At 35.0% G+C, this 24,626-nt stretch overlaps 1 protein-coding gene, 1 long non-coding RNA gene and 1 other non-coding gene across 4 annotated transcripts; all 3 read left to right on the top strand.

Moving 5' to 3' along the window:
- Window positions 1-6,665: 6,665 nt before the first annotated feature.
- LOC105964787 (uncharacterized) lies at window positions 6,666-10,442 on the top strand. Its single transcript, XR_016031775.1, has 4 exons — window positions 6,666-6,802; window positions 8,192-9,679; window positions 9,816-9,907; window positions 10,130-10,442. It is a non-coding gene; the product is annotated as an uncharacterized LOC105964787 (transcript).
- Window positions 10,443-11,462: 1,020 nt separating this feature from the next.
- LOC148769994 (uncharacterized) lies at window positions 11,463-13,126 on the top strand. Its single transcript, XR_016031776.1, has 2 exons — window positions 11,463-12,371; window positions 12,744-13,126. It is a non-coding gene; the product is annotated as an uncharacterized LOC148769994 (long non-coding RNA).
- A 4,923-nt stretch (window positions 13,127-18,049) lies between these two features.
- Window positions 18,050-20,780, top strand: LOC105964790 (G-type lectin S-receptor-like serine/threonine-protein kinase At1g11330). Of its 2 annotated transcripts, none has more exons than XM_088819731.1 (7): window positions 18,050-18,773; window positions 18,879-18,986; window positions 19,084-19,274; window positions 19,350-19,560; window positions 19,663-19,897; window positions 19,988-20,138; window positions 20,215-20,780. In XM_088819731.1, exons 1-7 carry the CDS (start codon window positions 18,218-18,220, stop codon window positions 20,536-20,538), a joined length of 1,776 nt encoding a protein of 591 aa, XP_088675857.1. In that variant the 5' UTR covers window positions 18,050-18,217; the 3' UTR covers window positions 20,539-20,780. The 2 variants fall into 2 exon arrangements, with proteins under 2 accessions (XP_088675857.1, XP_088675858.1); XM_088819732.1 differs by having other exon boundaries at window positions 18,058-18,773; window positions 19,988-20,142.
- Window positions 20,781-24,626: the final 3,846 nt, after the last annotated feature.

Raw genomic sequence — 24,626 nt, 5'->3', positions numbered from 1 at the left:
TGGTACTATTTTTATTTACACATGGTATTGGATATGAGATAGGATGGTATGCCTATTGTTGGTTGATGGTTTATCATTTTCAGTCTAATAGTACTATTTTTATTTACACATGGTATTAGATATGCGATATGATGGTATGCTTGTTGCTGCTTGATGGTTTATCATTTTCAGTATAAAGGTACTGATTTGATTTACGCATGGTATTATCTATTAGATAGGATGGTATGACTTACTCAATTTATGACCGTTACAATATAGCCATTGCTTATAATATAGCCGTTGATTTTTGTCAGAACTAGTCAAGTCATAATATGACCATAAATGACACATAGGCTCATTTGTTTCTAATTCATGGCTTCTTCTAGTAGCACCACTCAAATGAGTGGGTTAAAATACAAAAAAGGGAAATGCAAGCGTCTTGATTGTGGGAAGAAAACAATAATCATGGTTTCAGAAACTATTTCGAATCCCGGAAGGTTATTTTACTGTTGCCCACACCATGGCTACTCCCATTGGTGTGAACCATTTGAAGTTGGGCAAACTTTTTCCAACTCAAATCGTGAAGATAATGAAGCTACAAGTGCGTCGATGAACCAAGTCCATCAAGAAAGTGAAGTGAAGAATTGCAATTCCGAAGGTGGAGTAGTTCATAGTTTGATAGTGTTGAATCTAGTAATATTTGCAGTCTACATGCTATGTAAAACCTATGTACTGTTGTTTAATTAGTGAACATAAGAGTACAATGTATAAGATGGTAAAGTTAGGGTTATTCGTGAATATAGTACGCTTTGTTCACCAAATAAGTACAATGTATAAGCTGGTAAAGTACAAGTGAGTCGTGACTATAGTACGATTTGTTCACTGATAAAGTATATGTTTGCCATTCATATAGTATTTTTACACTCTATATATTATTGTCGGGCCAATGCATCCATATGATCGCATTTTAAGACACAACTCTTCAGTTTTAGACTATTAAGAATGAATGGAGACAATGTGGGAGTAGATCAACATCGACTATGGTAAGAATTGAGGAAAGTATTAGTTTTACACTTGAGCATTGTAGACTTGTATGAATATATTGTATAGTATATGAGTATCATGTATGAAATTCAACATATTTATGGGATCTTGTATTCCAAACGCAACAATAATGCTCACCTACCTTAAAATAATCATCTAAAACATAATTTATGCATCTCCCGTACTTATTGATCATTAAAACGTCAATGAAATTGGTACAATTCAATTCATCAAAAAATATAGTACGCTTTGTTCACCAATTAAGTATAATGTATAAGCTGGTAAAGTACAAGTTAGTCGTCACTATAGTACCATGTGTTCACTGATAAAGTATATGTTTGCCATTCATATAGTATTTTTACACTCTATATATTATTGTCGGGCCAATGCATCCATATGATCGCATTTTAAGACACAACTCTTCAGTTTTAGACTATTAAGAATGAATGGAGACAATGTGGGAGTAGATCAACATCGACTATGGTAAGAATTGAGGAAAGTATTAATTTTACACTTGAGCATTGTAGACTTGTATGAATATATTGTATAGTATATGAGTATCATGTATGAAATTCAACATATTTATGGGATCTTGTATTCCAAACGCAACAATAATGCTCACCTACCTTAAAATAATCATCTAAAATATAATTTATGCATCTCCCGTACTTATAGTACCATGTGTTCAAAAGGCAAGTACATTTCATCGAAACATATAGTACAATGTATACAATGAAAAAGTACGAGTAGAGCTAATCAATAGTATTATTAGCTCTACAACAAAAGGACAGATTGTTTATGGCATAAAAACACATTCACCTGTTCATTAATTAATTACAAAAAAACACAAAAACCCCAAACCACTTCCACTCCCAGTTTTTTCACAATAACGCCAGATCTATTTCATATTTAGCTTCCACTTCTACTCCCCGATGCCTCAGAAAGATAGCTGCTAGTTTTGGGCGAAGTGTTTTGATATCGCAAGTTTTTGCCTTAAACCAAATATCTTCACTGTCTACAGCATGACAATATGCCCACATGCAGACAAACAAGCCGCAATCAAGGTTCCCATCCTGCTGCCTGCATCCATGAACCCATTTAGCTTCCGATTGTATCTCCAACCCAGACCTTCTTTCAATCACCTTGCTGTAAAACGAGGCCTACGAAAATAAAATATTATATTAGTCTACAACAATTCGCAAGAATAAAGAATAACTAATTACAAGAATATGGGCTTACGACATAATTCGCAATTCCTGGGAAATTCAGAGAATAGTCTATGGAGTTCCAATGGTAAATACATTTATCTATTGGGTTCAGAACAAGCAGGAACCAGTGTTCACTGGAATTGAGAGGTATCATGACAAATGTTTTAATAAAGATATTTGCTGTGTTTAGCTTGTCAAAAGCCATCGTTCCAAAAATAGTAAAATCATTGAGAAGACGATCAAACTTGGCATCGCTCATTCGTTCTACGTCCACCCGAGGTCGCGACAGTAACTCTTGCTACGAAACATAATAGAGAATATTAGATAAACATTGTAATGTATGCAACATATTTGTTAAACCACTATATACCTGGGCAGTGGAGTCAAGGTAATCAATCTCATGTCCATGCTGGTTCATGATAGATTCGGAACATAATAGATTCAAGTACAAATCTATGTGTTCTGCACTCAGCATGTCATCAAATAAAAGTTCGCACATATGCCTTCCCGTCAATTGATGCGGGCCTCTCTCCACAATAGTTTCACTACAGTAAGACATAACCACGTACTATTGGATAAGTAAACTTGTACTATGTACAAAGTTACTACATACTATAACATGTAGTCAACATATACTATTGGATAAGTAGACTTATACTATGTACAAAGTTACTACATACTATAACATGCAGTCAACATGTACAATTGGATAAGTAAACTTATACTATGTACAAAGTTACTACATACTATAACATGCAGTCAACATGTACCATTGGATAAGTAAACTTATACTATGTACAAAGTTACTACATACTATAACATGCAGTCAACATGTACTATGTATTCACTTGACATATACCATTAAAGACATTAACATGTACTATCAAGGTGGTTGTGCTCTTACCCTAAATCAACACTTTCCAAGAACTGATCCAACAATATCCTCTCTTCTTCGGATATTTGGTCACGACGTACGTAGTCCTTTCTTCCCCGGTAATAATCGGCATTCTATATAACGAATAAATCACACCAATTATGACAAAAAATAATAATAATGTAATACTAATATTAGATAAAAATACCTTGATCCCAGGGACTGAAACCGAAACCTTGGACACAGGAACTTGTTTACGACCACGTCCTCGTCCTCGTCCTCGCACGCGTGGAACTTTGGCCTTTGACTTTGGCCTTTGACTTTGACTTTCGTCTCCTTGATTTCTCTCTCTTTCTTCATTTCGTTCTCCTTCACCTTCCATCCCCTCTACTTCATTTTTTTCTCCTTCTTTTTCCCTTTCCTCTATCTCTATCTCTGCCTCTATCTCTATCTCTTTCTCTGTCTCTGTCTCTCTCTCTTTTTCTGTCTCTCTCTCATTCTCTCTCTCTGTCTCTTTTTCTTTCTCTTTCTCTTTCTCCTGCTCTTTCTCTATCTCTATCGCCTTCTCTTTCTCTATCTCTTTTTCTTTCTTTCTCTTACTCTGCATTTTTTTTTCTTTATTTTTTTCTTCTGTTACATCCCCCCTCTTCCTTTTTATGTTATTCTTCTTATGCTGCAACTAAAAAAACCAATAGTACGAAACATGTTATACAATAGTATTATATTAGTTGACATATAGTATGTTCCAATGTGAATGGAAGTATGAAGTTTAGGGTTTATTGTATTAATGACTTACAGGTGTTGTTTCCACGTCTTCAATCTCATCTTCACTACTCTCAGAACTTATTTCAACAAATCTGTCAGCACTAATTCCAACAACTGGACCAGAAATTACTTCCAAAACCGGAGAAAGCAACGCTTTCTCTTTTGGGTACACAGAAAATGGTATAACCTAATAAACGTAAAAAATTTGTTAGCAAATACCTAATACATTATATATTTTGTAACTCAAAGTGTTACCTGCACTTGTTTTATCCGATCAAAAAACAACCTAGCTGCTTCTTCATCGATTGGGATTTTGCTGTCTTGCCACCGGAAGAACCGGGGAAATTTGTAAACACTGGTGCTAACCCCTAGTAACGTGATCCTTTCATGCACCCATGCCTGCGTATTTTGGAATCAATATTAATTGGTATATTCAATATAACATAATATATATTCACTATTAGATATCACTTACCAATAAGCCGATAGTGCATCCATCAAAATACTTCAACCCCCCCTTCAGATACCCCTCCATATTCTCAACAAGAATATCATACACCAACTTTCCCCATGCAAAAGACCCTAAAACCTCCAAATCTTCTACATGCGGATAAACCCACCTTTCTAACGTTTTGTTATCCTTTGGCAGTAGAATAGTATTAAACAGATAAATAGTGTACAATCTGCTGAAATCTTCAACAGATTGTTGATCGGTCATAACTGCATAGGCCTCCAGTTTATCACCAATATATGGCCTCGTCATTAATGATAACTTACCATAAAAAATACGTGTGATGAAATCAGTGTCTCTGCCATCCATATTCACATCCACCGGTACGCCTTCGTACTGCAGCCCTAATACGATAGATAATTGCTGCGGAGTGAATTCCAAGCGTATAGTATTTCCCCCAAACCAGAAGGCCCGATCTTCTGGATTGTACGCTTGCATGAGAGACACAACCCTAGGGAAGCTGTGGTTTATTTTAGGCATGTCCATGTAGTGATAGAAGGGATTTTTCTTCAGTACTTCATGATGTTGTTTCTTCATCACTTTTTTCACACCTTCCATAGTTGTTTGAAAGGCGATCGGTGAGCACCTGCAGCCTATTGATAGCTTGCTGCCTTCTTCTTTTACAACAATTCCTGCAATTACATACACATAAAACAAATACAATTATAACAAATACAACGTACTATAAAGTTCCACATGTCAATACCATCCGAAGTCACTAGTAATACCATTCAAAGGCACTAGTAATACTATTATGGCATATGACTTATACTACAGGACCATCAAACATTATACTTCTAGTACCACATGTCAATACCATCCGAAGTCACTAGTAATACCATTCAAAGGCACTAGTAATACTATTATGGCATATGACTTATACTACAGGACCATCAAACATTATACTTCTAGTACCACATGTCAATACCATCTGAAGTCACTAGTAATACCATTCAAAGGCACTAGTAATACTATTGTGGCATATGACACATACTACAGAACCATCAAAGATTATACTTCGAGTACCCTTTGTTAATACCATCTAAATGCACTATTAATACCATTACTGCGCATGACACATACTATAGAACCAGTATGAAAAATACAATAAGCCTCTTTCCCATATCCTATATGAAACCCTTGTTAGGACTCAAAATGCTTTGGGGACATGCTAATGTCACCGACGAATAATACCCATGAGAAAACTGTTACAAAATCATGAAATTCGACAACAAATAAATGATCTTTGCAAACCCAAACAACAGAACAACAAATATTGGAACCGATTTAATGATTAGGGGAAACATCGAATAAAGTCGAGGCATAATACCCATGAGTGGATATGTTCAAAATCATGCAATTCTATAACAAATAAACCTTTTTGCCCTGCTTAAGCAACACCCAAATGGGTCTGTTTCCAAGAAAATGAAAAAAAATAAATAAAAAATCAAACCTTGTTGTTTGCCCTGCTTCACCATTGTTTATAAATGGGTTTGTTTATTTCTATTTTTCCGTTCGCTTTATACTATTTTTCTGCGGTTTGTTGATTCTTCGTGCTTCGTAATTTCTTCTTTCTTTGTTGTTTCTCTATTCTTCGTTTCTCTGTTGCGTTTCTTCTTGGTCTGAAAATGGGTATAACTGAACGGTGGTTTTTTTCTGCGCGTTTTTACCTTCTTTTTTGTTGTTTGATTTTTGAAATGTAACGGGCAAAGAGCGTGTAACACAAACGGCGCGTTGGAAGTTGAAAAGAAGTTATGTAAAATTAGTATAAAGTAAAAGGTATTTTAGTATTTGCACATTTTATTAGGGACTGATCTGCATGTTAGGCGCGTGAGTAGGGACTGAATTGCTTGGGGAAACTACCTAGGGACTGATCTGTATTTCAAGTTTTGGATTAGGGATTTATCTGTAGTTTCTCCTTTAATAAATGAGATTTAAATGTTTTTTTGGCTCGAATAGTATGAAAAAGAAAATCGATAATATTTTTGAAAAAGAATATTAATTATATACGAGACAAAAATAGTAAATGCATTACAACTGACAACTAAGAAAATCAAGGACCTCAAAAAAAATTTAAATTCATCTATTCGAGACAGATGGACGTAATAAATGCCGAAATCCAACATATGTAAAGATGCTTGGATTTTAAGCATTTAAAAAGTAACTATGGTTTACAATCTAATTACTAACCATGGTTAAATCCAACTCTAGTTAGGGTTAACGCAATACTTTTTTATATATAAAAAAACATGAGATGAAACTCTTCAAGAGTCGCTATCAATTTTCTCAATTACAGACACATATTTTTTAGGTTTCTTATTTCTTTTGGGGTTTTGATATTTCAATTTGGTGGGAAAGAAAGATTAGATAAAACCCCAACCAGTTCAAACACCTACCGATTCAAATTCCTCAATTTTATGAGTAATTCATATTTCTCTCATTGCCTTTTTATTTTCGGTTTTCTACGTGGATTTTGTAATCTTCAATTCTGAATTTTGATTTATGAGTGAAATTGATTTTTTTTTTTATAATTTTTTTCTGTCGTGTTTTCAGCGTACAGATCCATGGTTAGCTTTCTGTGTTCTCTGAATTTGGGTTCTGTTTTTGTTTTATTTTACATTTAAGGGTTTAACTATTATTTTGCTCGAATCATTGTTTTTTTATTATTATTTTTTTATTATTATTTTTTTTCTGTTATATAATTTATTTATCATTTACTGCTGTTGAGATGAAGGTTGTGCTATGATTAGGGTTTTCGCCTGATAATTTACTGATCTGGTGTAATGTGATTTATTCAATTTCATGCATTTCTTTTGAAAATTGAATTTGGTGTTAAAGGATTTTAAGCTTAGTGCTTCGGAAAAAGACTGGGTGGTTTCATGTTCATGCAGATGTTTTACATCTTAACTTGGAATTTTCGTTTGCTTCTAAACTTGTTTGATTCCGCGGGTAATTTCTTTTAACTGTTTGAGTCGACCGTTGTCAACACGTGTCCGAAACAGGTTATCGGAATTTTCATTTGCTTGTAAGCTTGATTGATTTCGCGGGCAAACATTTTTAAACTGTTCGAGTCGACCGTTATCAACACGTGTGCGAAACAGGTTACTGTATTAACACGTGTTCAGAAAAGCTCCAGTTTTAACATTTCTATCGATCCTAATCGGCACACAAATAATTAATACTCTAAATTTATTTCAAGTGTAAAAAGACGGAAGTAAACGAGAAATTTCCGATCCATCTCAGATTTGAATACTTTTATTTCCTTTTCCGGACGCCTTTGAATTACGCCCCATTCTTTAAATTACAAATTTATTTCCCAAAATTACCTTCTTACTTTCAAATATGATCCAAACCACTAAGCTCTAGCGAAACATAAGCTCATAAGCAAAGGTTTTAAACATTTATCACCAAATTGAACCATCTGTTGTAGATCGAGTTGTTCGATTGTAGACTTGAGAGGTTCAGTACTGGGTTAAATGTGTTTCTATATTTCAGCGTTTCTTCTGGAAATTTCCGATTTAATTTGTCTAACTTAATGTTTGTTATTTGATGGAACTTTGGGGATCTTTATATTTTGCATGTCGAAATCATGATCCCTTGATTTCTGCTCGTGTTCACGTTGTTTTGCATGGGTGATAAATTTTGTCAAGATGATATATATGTATTTTTTTATCAGTACTTAAAAGTTTAGACTTCTCCATGAATACTTGGTTGTATTTCCATTGGTTTCCCGTTTTTTTTCTGCCTCCGTTGCATTGTATTTATGTCATTATAGAACTAACTTCATTTAACTTTTCTGTTACAAATTAGGTACTTGGCGCAATTAAGTATCAAAAGGATCGCTGTTTTTGTGGAGATCCTTACCTAAATCAGTGCAGTATTTTCGTGTTTGTAGTGAGCTGTCAGTGGGTGCATTTCTGCTGTCGTATTGCCATACCAAGAGTACAGTCGATAATCTGGTGAAGTGTCGAATATGGAGTGCAATAGGGATGAAGCAATGAGGGCAAAATCTATCGCCGAGGCGAAGTTGGAGCAGAGGGACTTTTTTAGTGCGAAAAAGTTCGCCTTGAAGGCACAAAATCTGTACCCAGGCTTGGATGGTATTTCCCAGCTGCTGATGACACTCGATGTGCACATTTCAGCAGAAAATAAAATCAACGGGGAAACAGATTGGTATGGAGTGCTCGCTGTGAGCCCCTCTGCGGACGAGAACACGATAAAGAAGCAGTTCAGGAGATTGGCTCTTCTGCTGCACCCGGACAAGAACAGCGCTATCGGTGGAGATGGTGCGTTCAAACTTATTTCCGAGGCCTGGAAGTTGCTGTTGGACGAGGGGAGAAGGAAGGTTGGCCTACAACCAACGAAGAGGAATTATCGGATTCCATCAGAGAATTCCGGTACACACTGGCGGTGCACCTTCAGCGCACACTGGTTGTGCACCATCAGCACCCTGCACTAGCGGTGCTCCATCAGCGCACACTGGTGGTGCTCCATCCGCAAACACTGGCTTTCGTCCATCAGTTTACACAAGTGCTAGTCCATCGGCATACACTGGCGGCCATCCACAACCAGGTGTCGGTCCGCCAGCACAACCAGGTGTCGGTCCGTCAGCACGCACCGCTGGTCGTCCACCAGCTCACACCTCTGTCCCGCCATCATATACCAGCAGCTCGTCAGCACCACCTGGAGCAAGAACCGCAGTTCCGAAGGCACAGAAGAAGAGTGCCAAGGTGCCCTCAAAGCCAGCTCCTACTCCACTCCACAAGAAAAATAGTGATACTTTCTGGACAAAATGTAATCTATGCGACATGCAGTACGAGTACCTCCGGATGTATCTCAACGGTATTCTCCGTTGTCCAAGCTGTAAGAAGCCATTCATGGCTTTAGAGATGGCTCAACCGCGTTTTTCCAAAAAATGCAAGCCCGTGCCTTATCCGGCAAATAAGAAACCGTCTGAAAATTCAACCACTCAAAATGCTGAAGATCCGGCTCCTTCTGTGGCGTCAAGGGGACCCACTTTTGTTGTGATAAAACAGCTTCCAAGGGATAAGAAGAGAAGAAGTCGTCCGGCCCCAACATTTGATCCATGTCCTAAGAAAGCAAAAGTAGATGTTGGTAGTAACAGTTCCCGAGTGAACATTAATGTGGCACAGGGACCGAATATTTACGATTTTTCCTGGCATGAATCGTAATATTGCACAGGGGTTTGGCGGCTTTGGAACTATAGCTGGAACTGGATCAAAGACTTAATTATGATTACCGATACGTGGGACCTCATTTGTGGACTAGTTGATCTTCGTCAGTTATATATATATATATATAATCTATGCCTTGTCTGTAGAAATTAAAGTTATAACGGCAAATTCAAGTTATGTATAGTAAAAAAAAATCGCGAGTGCTATGTGATGACATTATGTTATTGCTTTCATCTCAGGAAGTTGGAGGGTCGAAGGTGTCTTGGCAATGTCTCGTGCTTTTGGCAATCGCATGCTGAAGCAATTTGGTGTGGCTGAACCTGAGATTCAGGTACTCGGGAATTTTTAGTAGAATTTTTGTTTTGCCATTGGAATCCAAAGCTGGTCAACCGTTTGGCCTAAAAACGGTGTCTGTAATGTTGATCATAAAATATTGGGGTTTCAATACTCCATAGTAGTGAAATATAAGTTAAACCGATTTTCACGGAATTATAAGGATGTTGCATCGCACTTTATTTGTGGTTAGAATGACCTTATTTTTTCGATACTACAGGACCAAGAAGTTGACCGGCCAGGACTTTGAATTGCTTGTGCGCTTTTCGGTGACGGGCTTTGCGATGTCGTACCTAATGAGGTAAAGCCGCCTTTTAGACGATTATCACTGCCTTTTGTTTATCGCAAGTTCCTTTCAGGCCCTTAGAGCGTAAGTTTTTAAGCATTGGTGATCGGATGACGCATACAATTGAAATGTTAGAATATTTCGGGTGAATAACTAAATGAGCATGTGTAGAGGAGACGTGCATTAAAGTTCCGTATCTGATGTTTTTGAATTATTCTATGTTTGGGAATTGTGATTAGGCTTGATTGACGATATATATAACTAAGCTTTGTCAAATATTTAGGTTTCGAGCTCATGATAAAAAAAAATAATATATGCCCAGATATTTAATTCAAACTCAACCCGAATTATAACACAATCCAGCGCAGGATATTGACCGAATTGTATAATAACTCATCTCAATCTCAAACATTGGGTAATCTTAAATCCCATCGACATTTCAGGATACGACGAAGAAAACAAACTATTTTTGATGCTACTGTACGCATTTATTTTAGGATGCCGTTCTGATAGCGCAAACAGAAGAAGATCCAAAAGAACCACCACAGCAGAATTTTGAGGTCAAACCCGAGTCAAACACCGCCTGAAAAATGGCAGCAAAGTTGATGAATTCTCCGACACATAAATTTGCATGATCCGCATATGCTAGTATGCTGGGGTAGACACGGCCACGGGCCGGGTCGGACGCGCAGGGTCCGGGTCCTACTATTGGGGGACCCGAAACCGACCCGTGTGGAGGCGGGCCCGGGTCCCGGTCGGGTCCACTCGAGACCTTCCGGGTCCGGGTCCAAAACCGGTCTTTTGATTTTTTATTTATTATTTTGAATCTTGACTGTTGGAAAAAAAAATTGAATTTAGTCAGACCGGGTCCGGGTCGGGGTGGACCCGAGTTTCTAGCCGTTGAAAACAAAAAAACGAATTTACGGACCGGTTCGGATCCGGTTTATAGCCGTTGCATTTTCAAAATAAAAAAAAAAAACATTTTTTTAATCGGGTGGACCCGACGGGTCCTCAGGTCCAATAAATCAAGACCCGAAACCGACCCATGTAAAGTCGAGTCCGGGTCCATGTCTGGGTCCAAGGGGTGCGAGTTGGTTCCGGGGCAGGGCGGGTCCAAATCCGGGTTGGGTCCGGGTCCAACCCGGCCCTTAACCGTGTCTATGCTGGGATGGTAGATGTGATTTCAAACCATTAATTCTGAGGAATAAAATCAAATCTCATTCAACTACAAACTTTTAGATAAATAAATTTTATTCGAAAAGTCTAAATTTTTTTAGTGTACATCTATCTCAGAAAAAAAAAAAGAATCTGAAAATGTGGATTTTTCAATTGATCTCATCTACAAAAAGTTAGAAATTTTGCCCTAGTCTCTAGATTCAGAGACTCGGTAGAACTTTCATTGATGTTGTCGTTTTTGCTGAAATCTGTAAATTATGCATCCTAATGGAGTTTAGAAACACTGAGGAATAGGTAAATATTGTAGTTACTCATATCATTTATAATAAATATTCAAAGTCAAGTTATATTCAACTCAATTTACATTTCAAAAAAACTATAACCATTAATAGAGTTGTCGTAGAAAGAGGTTCGTGTCCAAATCACGACCAAGAAAATAGATTTCACATGTCTTGTCATCAATTTAACACATTATATTCCTTTGTAAATAGGGATTATTTCACAAACACCCCTCATATGCAATGTCCAATTTTTTTTCTCTTTTTAAGATAAATCCAAAATATCTTTTAATTAATCATAAATAATTTAATTCACTTTTATACTCTTCATCTAACACTAGACAATCTACGTACTCAATATTTTCCTTTTCTACATATTCCCCATCTCTCTCTTATTTCAATAGTAGCGGCCATTTCATCTCTTCTCTCATTATCGATCTCATTAAACTCTCCTAACCCGTAGCCGTCTCTCTCGTTTCTCTTCTCTTCACAACCCACTCCCATATCCACACCCACACCCTCGCAGCCCCCACCGGACGACCACACCCACACCCTGGCGGCCCCACCGAACGACCACCCCTTTTCATCGGAGACCACACCCTTACCGATGTCTCATCCTCGGGTATGAGGATCTGTGCGTCCCTCCATCGTTCTCAATATTTAGTGGCGTGATTCACCGAAGAAGGTATGTGGATCGTCGACTTCATTTTTTTGCCGCAAAGGTAAGTTGGTTTCAGAATATTTTTTTTGTTATGCGTTTATAATAATTGGAGAAGTAGGGAAAAAATATGAATAGAAATAAAAATTAATTATATTAATATCTCCTTCAGTAATTGATTGTTCCAAATTGAAGAGACACCAATTCTAATTCTTTATCATAGTTGCCAATATTAATCTCTTCTTATGCAGTTGCACTTTGTAGAATCGGACTTTCCATTATATTTTCTTGAATTAAATCTTATATGTTTGTTATTGTTTTCCTTTAATTGAAATTTTCAGACTTCTGTTACGACACGCTTTTGCTAGCTTTTCGAGTTTAATTATTCGGTGACTTATCGTCATTATTGTTGTAATTGTTTTGAATTCTCATTCAGGAAAATTGATATTGTTATAAGCCAGAAAATGGAGATCGGTAAAGCGATAAGAGAAAGTGATGATATAAGATTGAATTTTTGTTCTTTTAAATTTGGTATTGTTTTTGTTCTTGATGATTTTTTTTTGACGAAATTGCTGATGGGAGGAAGAAGATGATGATTTTTTCAAATAGTGGTTTACGTTTCAAATAACGAGAAGAAGATGATTACACGGACTATGCTCTAGGGTTCATTCGAGAGAAAATGGTGTCCTTTATAGTGGTTTTATAGCTTTTTTTTTGCAGAATTTTTTATGTTTTCTTGTTAGAATTCATAGTGATTTTCGATGTTTATATAGTTGTGTATATAATGTGATTTTGATGTTTATATAATTGGTTTATATCGAGTGGTTTTCATGTTTATATAGTTGTTTATACCGAGTAGTTTTCATAATGTCAGGCTTTGTCTTTGATAAATTTATAGTGGTTTTCAACAATTTTATAGTGGTTTTCAATAATTTTTGTACAGATATTTATTTAACAGTATATTCAGAGTGGTTTTTAAGTTGACATAGTTATTATAAAGGGTGGTTTTCAAGTTTACATAGTTGTTATACAGAGTATTTTTCATGTTATATAGTTGTTATAGTGGTTTTCATGTTTATATAGAGTAGTTTTTATTTAAAAAAACTGGAAAGAAAATAAAAAAACCCATTTTTAAAAAACTTTGAAATTAAAAAAAAAACCATGAAAAAACGAAAATAAAAATAAAACCATTTTTTAAATTAAAATAAAAACATGAAAAAAAAAATAAGAAAAAATAATAATTTAAAATAAACAACCCAAAAAAAATAATATAATTACAAAATTTTATTTTAAATGGAAATAAAGAAAACCATTAAACAAAATAAAAAAGAAAAGGAAAAAAAAACTGAATTAACGGGATGAGGGGAATAATTTTAGGAGAAAATTTGGGTGTAGATTATGGGTGTATTTTTTTTTAAATTAAATAATTATACTAATTAATAGTTAGTGAGGGCATATATGGTTTTTCAGACCCATTGGATTTATCTCAAATATCATTTATAAAAAAAGGATTTATCAAGAATTAAATTCCCAATGAAGGGTGTTTGGCATATTGCCCCTTGTAAATAAACTCACACTACCAACCATATTTCGAACATTGAGAATATTTATTCTGATTTTTTTTTTTCTTAAATCATTTCCTTTTTCATTTTTATTTTGGATTGATTTTACAAAAAAACTACCTTTAAAATAAAGAGGTACCATTATTTCAACCATTCGAATCATATAATAATAATAATAATAATAATAATAATAATAATAATAATAATAATAATAATAATAATAATAATAATAATAATAATAATAATAATAATAATAATAATAATAATAATAATAATAATAATAATAATAATAATAATAATAATAATAATAATAATAATAATAATAATAATAATAATAATAATAATAATAATAATAATAATAATAATAATAATAATAATAATAATAATAATAATAATAATAATATTATTATTATTATAAATTTCATCTTCAAATTATCAGGATGTTTTAAACAATATATATAAGAAAAAAAACAATATATGTATAAAAAATATATGTTTGAAATATTAACATTCAAAAAGTGCTTTTCTTTGTTCTTATGGGATTATGAGCTAGGGGCCCTTCAAAAACATTTGGTACCACTTAAGGATAGACAATGTTTGTCATTTTGTTTAAGGTCCTCTAATTAGATTTTCGTACCATTTAAAGTCCCTGAAGTCCTCTAGTAGGGTTAAATGGACGCTGAGTAGACACTTTTTCCCTTCGTGTATTGTTTGATACCGGAACAATAGATACCAGAAGTCTAGAACTTAAAAATTACATGAATAGCATATATAGCTTACTTAAGGGACTTAAACCGAGTCTGGATATATGCACTTCACATAGAAGTATACACAGATGAAAATTATATAGTGAAAATTAGTTATGGAGTTTAGAAAGAGAATTATACACATATAAGTAATATACAGTAAAAAGTATAAAGAATACTTAGTTGCAGAGTTTAGTTATGTTCAATGATCATCTTCTATGAAATATCAATTATTGACAATTATCGCTCCCCCAAGTTTTATAGCTAGACAAAGTGAATAACTGACAACTGCAATTCATGAAACTTCAAATGGGCATTTACAAACGCATGTCCGACTTTCCATAATTTTTGTGTGTGATTGTGTGATTGAGAGAGAGAGAGAGAGAGAGAGAGAGAGAGGTAATTTCGTCTTAAAGGGATAGAAGGTCCGAAGGTCTTGATTTATTAAGAATATTAGTGATGAACAGTATTTAGCAAATTACCCCATAATTAATGCCTATTCTAATTTTCGGGGATAATTACAATTTTGATCTCTATATTATACATTTTTTTTAATTTTGGTTCTTAATTTTCTTTTTGGCACGAAATTGGTCATGAAATAACCAGTTCTTTTACCATTTTTTGAAATTGCTGTTAGTTTGGACGGAAAATTCACGTGCGTGGTAACCCCTTCTTTTTTACTTATGTTGTTAATTTAACCCCCAATATCACTTTATTCTTACAATTCCGTCCAAATAAAATTAAATTTGAGAATTGTACTAAAAATGTGAAATGACAAAATACCATACGAGAGTTTCTAGGAATTAGTACATTATATTTTATTCACAAATATTATTTATTTCTTTATTTTAAATATTTTTAATCAAAAAACTCGGTCACTAATTTGATTATGTCAAATTTTAATTTTGTAAAATAATGTATTTCATTATTTGTAATTATTAATATGTAAAAAATAATTAAACATATGTTGTAATTTCAGAAATATTGTTTTTAGTCTTTTATGCAATAATGTGCATGATCACGTGTCTTACACGTGACTTTTCATTCCAAATTAACATAAATTTCAAACGATGGGCGAATATTGTAAAAAAAAATGATTATTTGAAGAAAAAGTTGAAGGACAAAAAAAAAAGGAATAATATAGGGATCAAAACTATAATTATCCCCCACGCCTAACTCTAAATATCAACCTAGGAGCGAAAGTCAGATGTATCGGATTAGAATTAGCCTTTTCAAAAATTTCCAAAAAATCGGAAGTACAAAATCAATTCCAATTCCAATTCCAAAATTTTCGGAATCTAAAAATTATTCCAATTCCAAAAGGCCCGGAAATTTCGGCATTTCGAAAATAAAACTCACATAAGCTTTAAAATTTCAAAACTTATCCTAAATTTTCTACAATGTTCATAATTTTTAAAAAATAAGAACATCCACGTCAATAAAAGTAAAACTAATAACTATTAAATTTCAGTTCAAAAAAATAAATAAAAATAGGGGGTCTTAAGATATAGGTCCCTGGTGACAAAACTAATTAGAAGTTAGAACTAAATGACAAGCTCAATTAAACATTTGCTTCACATCCTTTATTAAATTCATTCCAAAAATGCCCTTTCACTCATTTTTATTTTTTCAATTTTCACTCTGCATTTTTTACATTATTATAAACAATTTTTTTTTCCTTATTTGTGACTTTTTTTTGAAAATTACGTTTTTTTTTTCTTCTTTTTTGTTAAATAATTCAATAAATTTTAAAAATACTATGGTGTACTATGATGTACTATGTTGTACTATGGTGTACTATCGTTTTTACACTATTATTAAAAAAATAAAATTCTACAATATTATTGAAAATTACAAAACAAAACTCGTTTTTGTTAATTCAATATATATATATATATATATATATATATATATATATATATATATATATACATATATATATATATATATACATATATATATATACATAATATATATATATATATATATATATATATATATATATATATATATATATATATATATATATATATATATATATATATATATATTATTTGTTGTAATACTTTAGCCTTTAGTAGACTATGGTATACAACAGTACACTATGGTCTACTACGGCGTACTATCAAACCCTAGCAGCCAACAACACACAATCCTCGCCAACCCTAACCGTCAACGCAGCAGCCGTCAAACCCTAGCCGCCAACATCTGCATCCGTCGCAACCGTACTCACCTATCATCTTTGGGAAAATCTAGATTTACTATTTTGAACAAAATCAAACAAAATCTCTTGAAAATCAAGATCAAATCTCCACCATAACCACATCCCCGCTGCCACAACCATCACAACTCCTCGCCGCCATCTCGACCACCACAGTCCGCCGCCTTGACCACCACAGCCCGCCGCCGCCGCCTCAACCACCACAGCCCCGCCGCCGCCTCGACCACCACCCCCCCTTGCCGCCATCTCGACCACCACAGCCCGCCGCCTAGACCACCACAATCGTCGCCGCCGACTCAACCACCACAGCCTCCGCCGCCGCCTCGACTACCATAACCCCTCGCAGCCATCTCAACCACCACAGCCCGCCGCCTCGACCACAGCCCGCCGCCGCCATCACCTCCTCCACCACAACCCTCGCCGCCGCCCCTTCCACTACAACCCCTGGCTCAGTACTACTGAATTAATTAGCAAAAGAGAGGTATGGGGATAGAGAGGTGAGAGAGAGAGAAAAAAAAACGGGATTGTAAAAGAGATACATAGAACGTGTGAGAGAGAGAACGTGAGAGAAACCAAAAGAACGAAATAGATTTGAATTGGAGAAACGTGAGTATGTAGGTTATATAATTTAGAGTATAAGGGCAAGATAGGGAGGTATAAAAACAAAATTAGGGATGTGACCCATATATTATTTCAAATTAAGGATTTAATTAAAAAAAAATGAATTTCAACTTGTCATTTAGTTCAAATTATGTTTCGTTTGAAGGGCTCATAGCATATTACCCCGAAAAATAAACACAACATAATATTCAATAAAACTTCTAACAACAATTCATTATGTCAAATCATAAAACAAGACTTATAGGTGTATTTTTCGGAAAATAAGTATTATATAATTTATAGGTGGAAAAAATTTGGAATTTTTCGGAATTAATTTCGAAATTAACGGAAATCGAAAATTCCAAATTTATTTTATACAATTACAATTCCAATCCAAAAAAATCGGAAAAATTCGGAAATTGGTTTCGGAAGTCGGAATCAAAAAAATTGTTCCAAAATCAAAACTTTTCGAATCAGAACGGACAGAAATTGGAAATTCCATTCCAACTTGCACCCATGTCCACACCCATTGATGGTCCCATCATGCAATTCCAGACTCTAATTATCACAAAATAATTTCCCTATCAACTTTTTCAATTTTATCTTTCCACCATTTTTACCATCCATCAAATCCACTCAGAATAGTCACAAAAATAAACAAACCTACAAATTCTCATTGAATTCAACCATTATCTTCAAGACACACTATGAATTTAATTTAAATTAATTTATTTTTTTCCTGTGTTCAAGTGAGAGATAGGCAGATAAATAGTTAGATATAATGATCATCCAAGAAGATTATCCGAAGCTTGCATTCATATTCGTCACACTCTTTTCTTTCTGTCCAAGATTCTGTACACCACAAACCAACAACAACGCAGCAGCAACAAGAAACACCTGCGAGAATTCCGCCAGATGCGGAGCTTTCGGAATCTGCAACTCACAAGACTCCCCAATTTGCACTTGCTTACGTGGATTCCAACCTCTGAAAAAGCAAGAATGGGATTCCGGGAACTGGACCGCAGGGTGTTCGAGAAAAGTCCCCTTGGAGTGCCGTTTCGAAAACAATAATAATAACAATACTAGTAGCCGTAACGGGACGAAAGAAGATGGATTCTTGAAGATAGAGATGATTAAAATTTCCGGTTACGCGCAGCCATTGCTCGTGCCCGAAACCGAGTGCCCGAAGCAGTGCTTGATGAACTGCTCTTGCATAGCTTACGCTCATAATTCCGATCTCGGGTGTATGTTTTGGAATAGTACCTTGTTCGACATTCAGAAATTCCCTAGTGGATCGGGTTCCGATCTTTTTTTTCGTGTCGCGAATTCTGAACTTGGTAATTTAGATAGAGATGCTTAGTGTTTTTTCCCCCCCTTGGTTTTGAGAGATTGTGCTGGTTTTATTAAGCTTCCTTTGGTTGTTTTTTTATTTGTTGATGCAGATCATAAGAAAGACTTGAAGAAAATCGTAATAGCTTTGGTTGTAATCGGCGTAACTCTTTTGTCTATATGCATGTATTTTTCGTGGAAAAGGGTAGTTAAGAAAAGAGGTATATATATGGTTACACTTTCAGTTTCTACGAATATTAAATGAGTATTTACAGCTGTCGGCGCTACTTAATTCGTATGTTTTCTTTGTCAAATTAGGCGAAAATAGAGCCATTGTGCTCGGAAGAGCGGAAGCATCAGAATCACTCGATTCGTCTCTTCAAGACACGTTAAGTAGGTTAAATCTTGAAGAATTACCATTGTTTAAATTTGATGTACTCGTAGATGCAACCGACAGATTCTCCAATGCTAACAAGCTTGGAAAGGGCGGTTTCGGCATTGTTTACAAGGTAAATGTTTTTTTTCTTCCTTCCGTGCTTGTATTAATTTTCGATTGTAACATTTCGTGCTGATATATACATTAGGGAGAACTGGCAAACGGAAGAGAAATCGCGGTAAAAAGGCTTTCTAAGGAATCGGGACAAGGGATAGATGAATTCATGAACGAAGTAGTGCTTATTTCTAAACTCCAACACAGAAATCTCGTTAGACTATTGGGTTGCTGTGTGGAGAATAACGAAAAGATGCTTATATACGAATACATGCCTAATAAAAGCTTGGATTTCTTTCTCTTCGGTCGGTTTTCAAACATCTTTAATTTCTATCTCTTGTTCGACAAATTTGAGGAAACTCATCACTTGTTCTGTTTATGTATGCAATATTATTTTTTTATTTCAGATAAATCGCAAGAAATCCTCGATTGGAGAAAGCGTTTAAACATCATCGAAGGCATTTGTCGAGGCCTTCTTTACCTTCACAGAGATTCGAGATTAAAGATAATCCATCGAGACCTCAAGCCAAGTAACATATTGCTGGATAATGATTGGAATCCGAAGATTTCCGATTTCGGGATGGCGAGAATTTTCGGAAGCAACCAAGATCATATCAGCACTGTAAGAGTTGTCGGAACATAGTAAGCGATCGCACATATTATTATATTTGATCCATTTTATATTATTTTATCGGTGTATATAAAACTTTATGATTTAATTGGAGCTTGCAGCGGATATATGGCTCCCGAATATGCAATCGAAGGGAAATTTTCCGAAAAATCTGATGTTTTCAGCTTCGGGGTGTTGATGTTAGAGATTGTTTGCGGAAGAAGGAACACGAGCTTTTACAATCACGAAACCTCTGCCAATCTCTTAGGACATGTATGTATGTCTCTACCTTAAATTTTATATGTGTTGTTGTCGTATATTTATTTATTTATTTTCTCCGGAAAAAAAGGTGTGGAAACTGTGGAGTGAAGACGATGTAGGAGAATCGATAGACGTAAGAATATCGAGCCGAAGTTATCGTACAGAAGTGGTGAGATGCATACAAATAGGATTACTGTGTGTGCAAGAACTGCCTAAAGATAGGCCTTCGGTTTCGAGTGTGCTCTCAATGCTTAAGAGCGAAATAGCAGAGCTTCCGGAACCTAAACAAGTTGCATTTTTTGCGTTGAATTCGAACGGTAGTTCGAATACGAGGGCAACTTCTTCTCAGCAGAGTCAAAGGAGTAGTGGCTCTGTGAATAATGTTACTATCTCCGTCGTTGACGGTAGATGAAATATTCGTAGTTGTCTCGAAGAAGATTGTGAATACAGAGAGTGGAATATACATAGGGATTTCTTAGCTTATGTATGTATTTATGTATAGGCTCGTGTACGAGGAGGTTCAAGATCGCTCATCTTTATTAATTTAGGTTCAGGGTTTTTTTTTCTCTCTCTTTCGCGCGTATAAGCTCACTCGATCTACATGTATTGGAGTTTATTGGATTTAGTAAGCACGTGTTATATCGAATCGCTAAAGAACTCCTCGTGTTATAATTATTAACAAAAATTTCCTTATAATGCAAATTTTAAGTGAGTTTTTAGGGGTACTTTGCTAAACAAAAAAATAATTATATGGGGAGTTCTTCCTAATAAAATAACACAAAGAGTTTTCTAACAATTAGAGAAGACACGGAGGTGTCCAATGCAATAAACCGAGTGAATTGCATTTAGTACTTCTGTGAAAATCGCAATTGTGCGATTCCTCCATGTCATAAATAAATTAGAAAATACCCCCTAGTATACTCGACCAATTTACCTTTTTCCATTGACCGGTTGCAAAAGGACAAAATACCCTGGGGAGGTTTTTGCAAAAAGAAAAACCCCATCGCTTGTATATGTAAAATACATAGTAAGGGACCAAATTGAATTTTTGAAGTTACATAAATTTAAAGAGGTCAAATTGCAATTTTCCAAATATAATTTAAAGAAGGGATTATTTTAGAGATCCCTAATTTCCAAATTATATATAACCAACTACCATGCGGATTCCACTCTATGGGTAACCCCCTCATTTCGAAAATATTTTGACATACTTTCTCGGCATATATGAAGTACCTAAAATGCTCTTAATAGTCCTTTTCTAAACGTGGACGTTGCCATGTATACATAACACGAGCGTTATAATTCCCTGTGAAGACGGAAAATGTGCGACGTAACAGGAAAATTCGTTTTGTCAGGATTTCTTGAGATATCGTTTTGTTTGAAACTTTTGGTTTTAGTATCTGTGGTGAAATTTGTGGCTCTCTGTATCATTCATTTTTCGAAGACGCCGTTATCATCACTGTAAGTGTTGCTTAAATTTCAACACTCTGAATTAATTGTCGACGAACAATTATATAATCTGTAAATTGTTTATAATTTTTGTAGATCTCGTGTTTTTTGATTGTTTGTCATTAAATGTGTTCATGAAGTAATCATGCGTTGATGTTTTCACTGACTTTGTGTTTTCCGACGGGTAGTTATATGTAGTAGTGTTTATCGGATTTCACGTCTGTAGAGTTCATTTTCAATTTGTCTCCATATGTAAGATATATGTTTAAGAATAGTTATAGTTTTGTACGAGTTGTATATGTTTTTCGTTTGAGGTGTTGAAGGCGTTCATGCATTGTGTACGCGTTTATGTGGTTACACTCTGATGAATTCCATTGCGTAGTTGTATGTAGTTATTTTGACATGATTCATGTGTTGCAGAGTGCAATCTGAATATGTCTTTATGTGTGACTCTGGTCCTGAAATTTGATGGTGTTTTTGGGGTTAAAAATTGTGTTGGAAATTTTAATTTTGAAGAGTTAATTAGGTTTGTAAGCTCTAAGTTTAATGGATTACATCGTAACAACGAGGTTATGTCTTACAATATACCCGGTGTTGGGGAGGGTATGTTGGGAGACGATGATGATGTTTTGTTCATGTTGTCTTCTATGCGGGAACTATGAATTAGTCGGATTGATGTAGTTATAAAACAGAGAGTGGGTGATCGTCGGAGGTTAGTTGGGTTGATTCCAGTGTTACCAAATAATTATGTACCGGAATACGATCAAGGTGTTTGCAGTGTTAATCCGGTAGTTTGGTGACAGCTGGTCACCGCAGCTAATGACTGCTAATTGGGCAAATCTTATAAAAGATGTTGGGCAAGTGTTTGAAGGTGGTGCGAAGGATTTTAGGAAGGTGTTATGTCTGTATGCTATTGAGATGGAATTTGAATTCCGGTATGTGAAGAACGAGCGTGTTAGGGTCACTACAGTTTGTAAAGATAGGGATGTGAAGGATTGTATGTGGAGGATACATGCATCAATTGAGCACGCGAATGAGTTCTTTTATATTAAAAGACATGTCAAGCATCATACGTGTGGTTGTGGATTTGCTACGTCTAGTAAGAAGAGGTTGACGTCTGATATAATTACTGAGTTGATGATGAGTGAAGTCAGAGCTAAGCCTGGGTGGGTGGCCAACGATGTGGTTGTCCATGCGAAGCTTCATTTTGGTATTGATATCAGCTACTATGTTGGTTGGAGAACTATTCAGACTTCTAAGGAAGACATTTTCGGTGATCACACAACCTTGTATTTGTATCTGCCATCCTACTTTGACGAACTTGAAAGGACCAATCCTGAAAGTGTATATCATCTGAACATTGATCAAGCAACGAGTAGGTTTCGGCGATGTTTTTTGCTGTGGGTGCTTGTTTGATGGGTTTTAAGTCATGCCGGTCAGTTCTGACCGTAGACGGTACGTTCTTGAAGGGGAAATATAGAGGGATTTTGCTTGCTGCAGACGGGAAGGATGGTCAAAATGGTAAGTGATCAACACAATTTCGTTTACTTAACTGTATATTACTACGTGTTGGTTCATGTTTTAATGTTTAGTTTTATTTTCAGCATTATTCTCTTTAGTTTTTGTTGTTGTCAATGAGGAGACTGATTGCAATTGGGCATATTTTTTTTGAACACCTGAAATCTGCCATTAGGACAGAACGTATTGACATTTGGGTCAAACAGGAACAGCGAAATATTGAAAGGAGTGAAGAATATATTTCCAGACTGTTTCCATGCATATTGTGTTTATCATATCCAGAAAAATTTGATGAACAAGTTCCGAGGGAGTACTACCACTTTTCGTAAATAAACTCACACAAACAAACTATATTTCAAACATTGAGAATATTTATTATGAACTCTGATTTTTTTTTCTTAAATCATTTCCCTTTTCTCATTTTTATTTTGGATTGTTTTTACAAAAAACTACCTTTAAAAATAAAGAGGTACCATTATTTTAACCATTCGAATTATATAAAAATGAATAATAATAATAATAATATAAATTTCATCTTCAAATTATCAGGATGTTTTAAACAATACATATAAGAAAAAAACAATATATGTATAAAACATATATGTTTAAAATATATTATTTGAATATATAATAATATTAACATTCAAAATGTGCTTTTTTTGTTGTTCTTGGATTATGAGCTAGAGGTCCTTCAAAAACATTTGGTACCATTTAAGGACAGACAATGTTTATCATTTTGATTAAGGTCCTTTAATTAGATTTTGATACCATTTAAAGTCCCTGTAGTCCTCTAATAGGGTTAAGTGGACGCTGAATAGACAATTTTTTCTTCATGCATTGTTTGATACTGCAGTTTGAACAATAGATACCTGATTTCGTCCGTGGGGCTTCCGTCTTTTCCAAGTCAACTTGGTCCGTACTCCGGTGAAGGTACCTGCAACGCCGGGAGGGGTTCCCGGCGGGAAAGCTCCGACGATCAAGTCAGCGATCGGAATAGAAAAATGTGTATGCAATGTAACAGTAATTAATGTGTATTCTTGTGTGTGTGTATGTGTGATGATCATTCTATTTATAGATGGAGAAAACTTGGCCTCCAAGGCTTTCCCTCTTTAGGGTTTCTCTTTACCCTCAAGTAGGGGTGGAAATCGGAACGAAATTTCCGATTTCCGTCGAATCCGATCCGATTATTTCCGATTTTGGAACGATTTTTTGTAATCCGATTTCCGATATTCCGATTTCCGAATTTTCCGAAAAAAAATTGGATTGGAATTGGAATTTGTAATAAAAGTTTCGGAAATTTCCGAATTCCGATCCATATTAATTCCGAATTATTCAGAAATTTTCCGATTTTTATATATACTTAAAATTCAATATACATTTATATATTTTAATATTTTTATACTAGAACTAAGGCAACTGTAATTTTTCAATTTTGGGTTGGGCTGTATATTTATTTGTTTAAATGATTGGCATTTTGATCCAATGTAAATTGGCCCAGTATACAATATAAAATTAGCTCCATTAAAATCTAAC

Source organism: Erythranthe guttata, chromosome 6 (assembly GCF_056151865.1).
Source record: "Erythranthe guttata isolate IM_541 chromosome 6, IM_541, whole genome shotgun sequence".
Classification (NCBI taxonomy): domain Eukaryota; kingdom Viridiplantae; phylum Streptophyta; class Magnoliopsida; order Lamiales; family Phrymaceae; genus Erythranthe; species Erythranthe guttata.
This window is presented reverse-complemented; position numbering and strand designations above follow the sequence as displayed.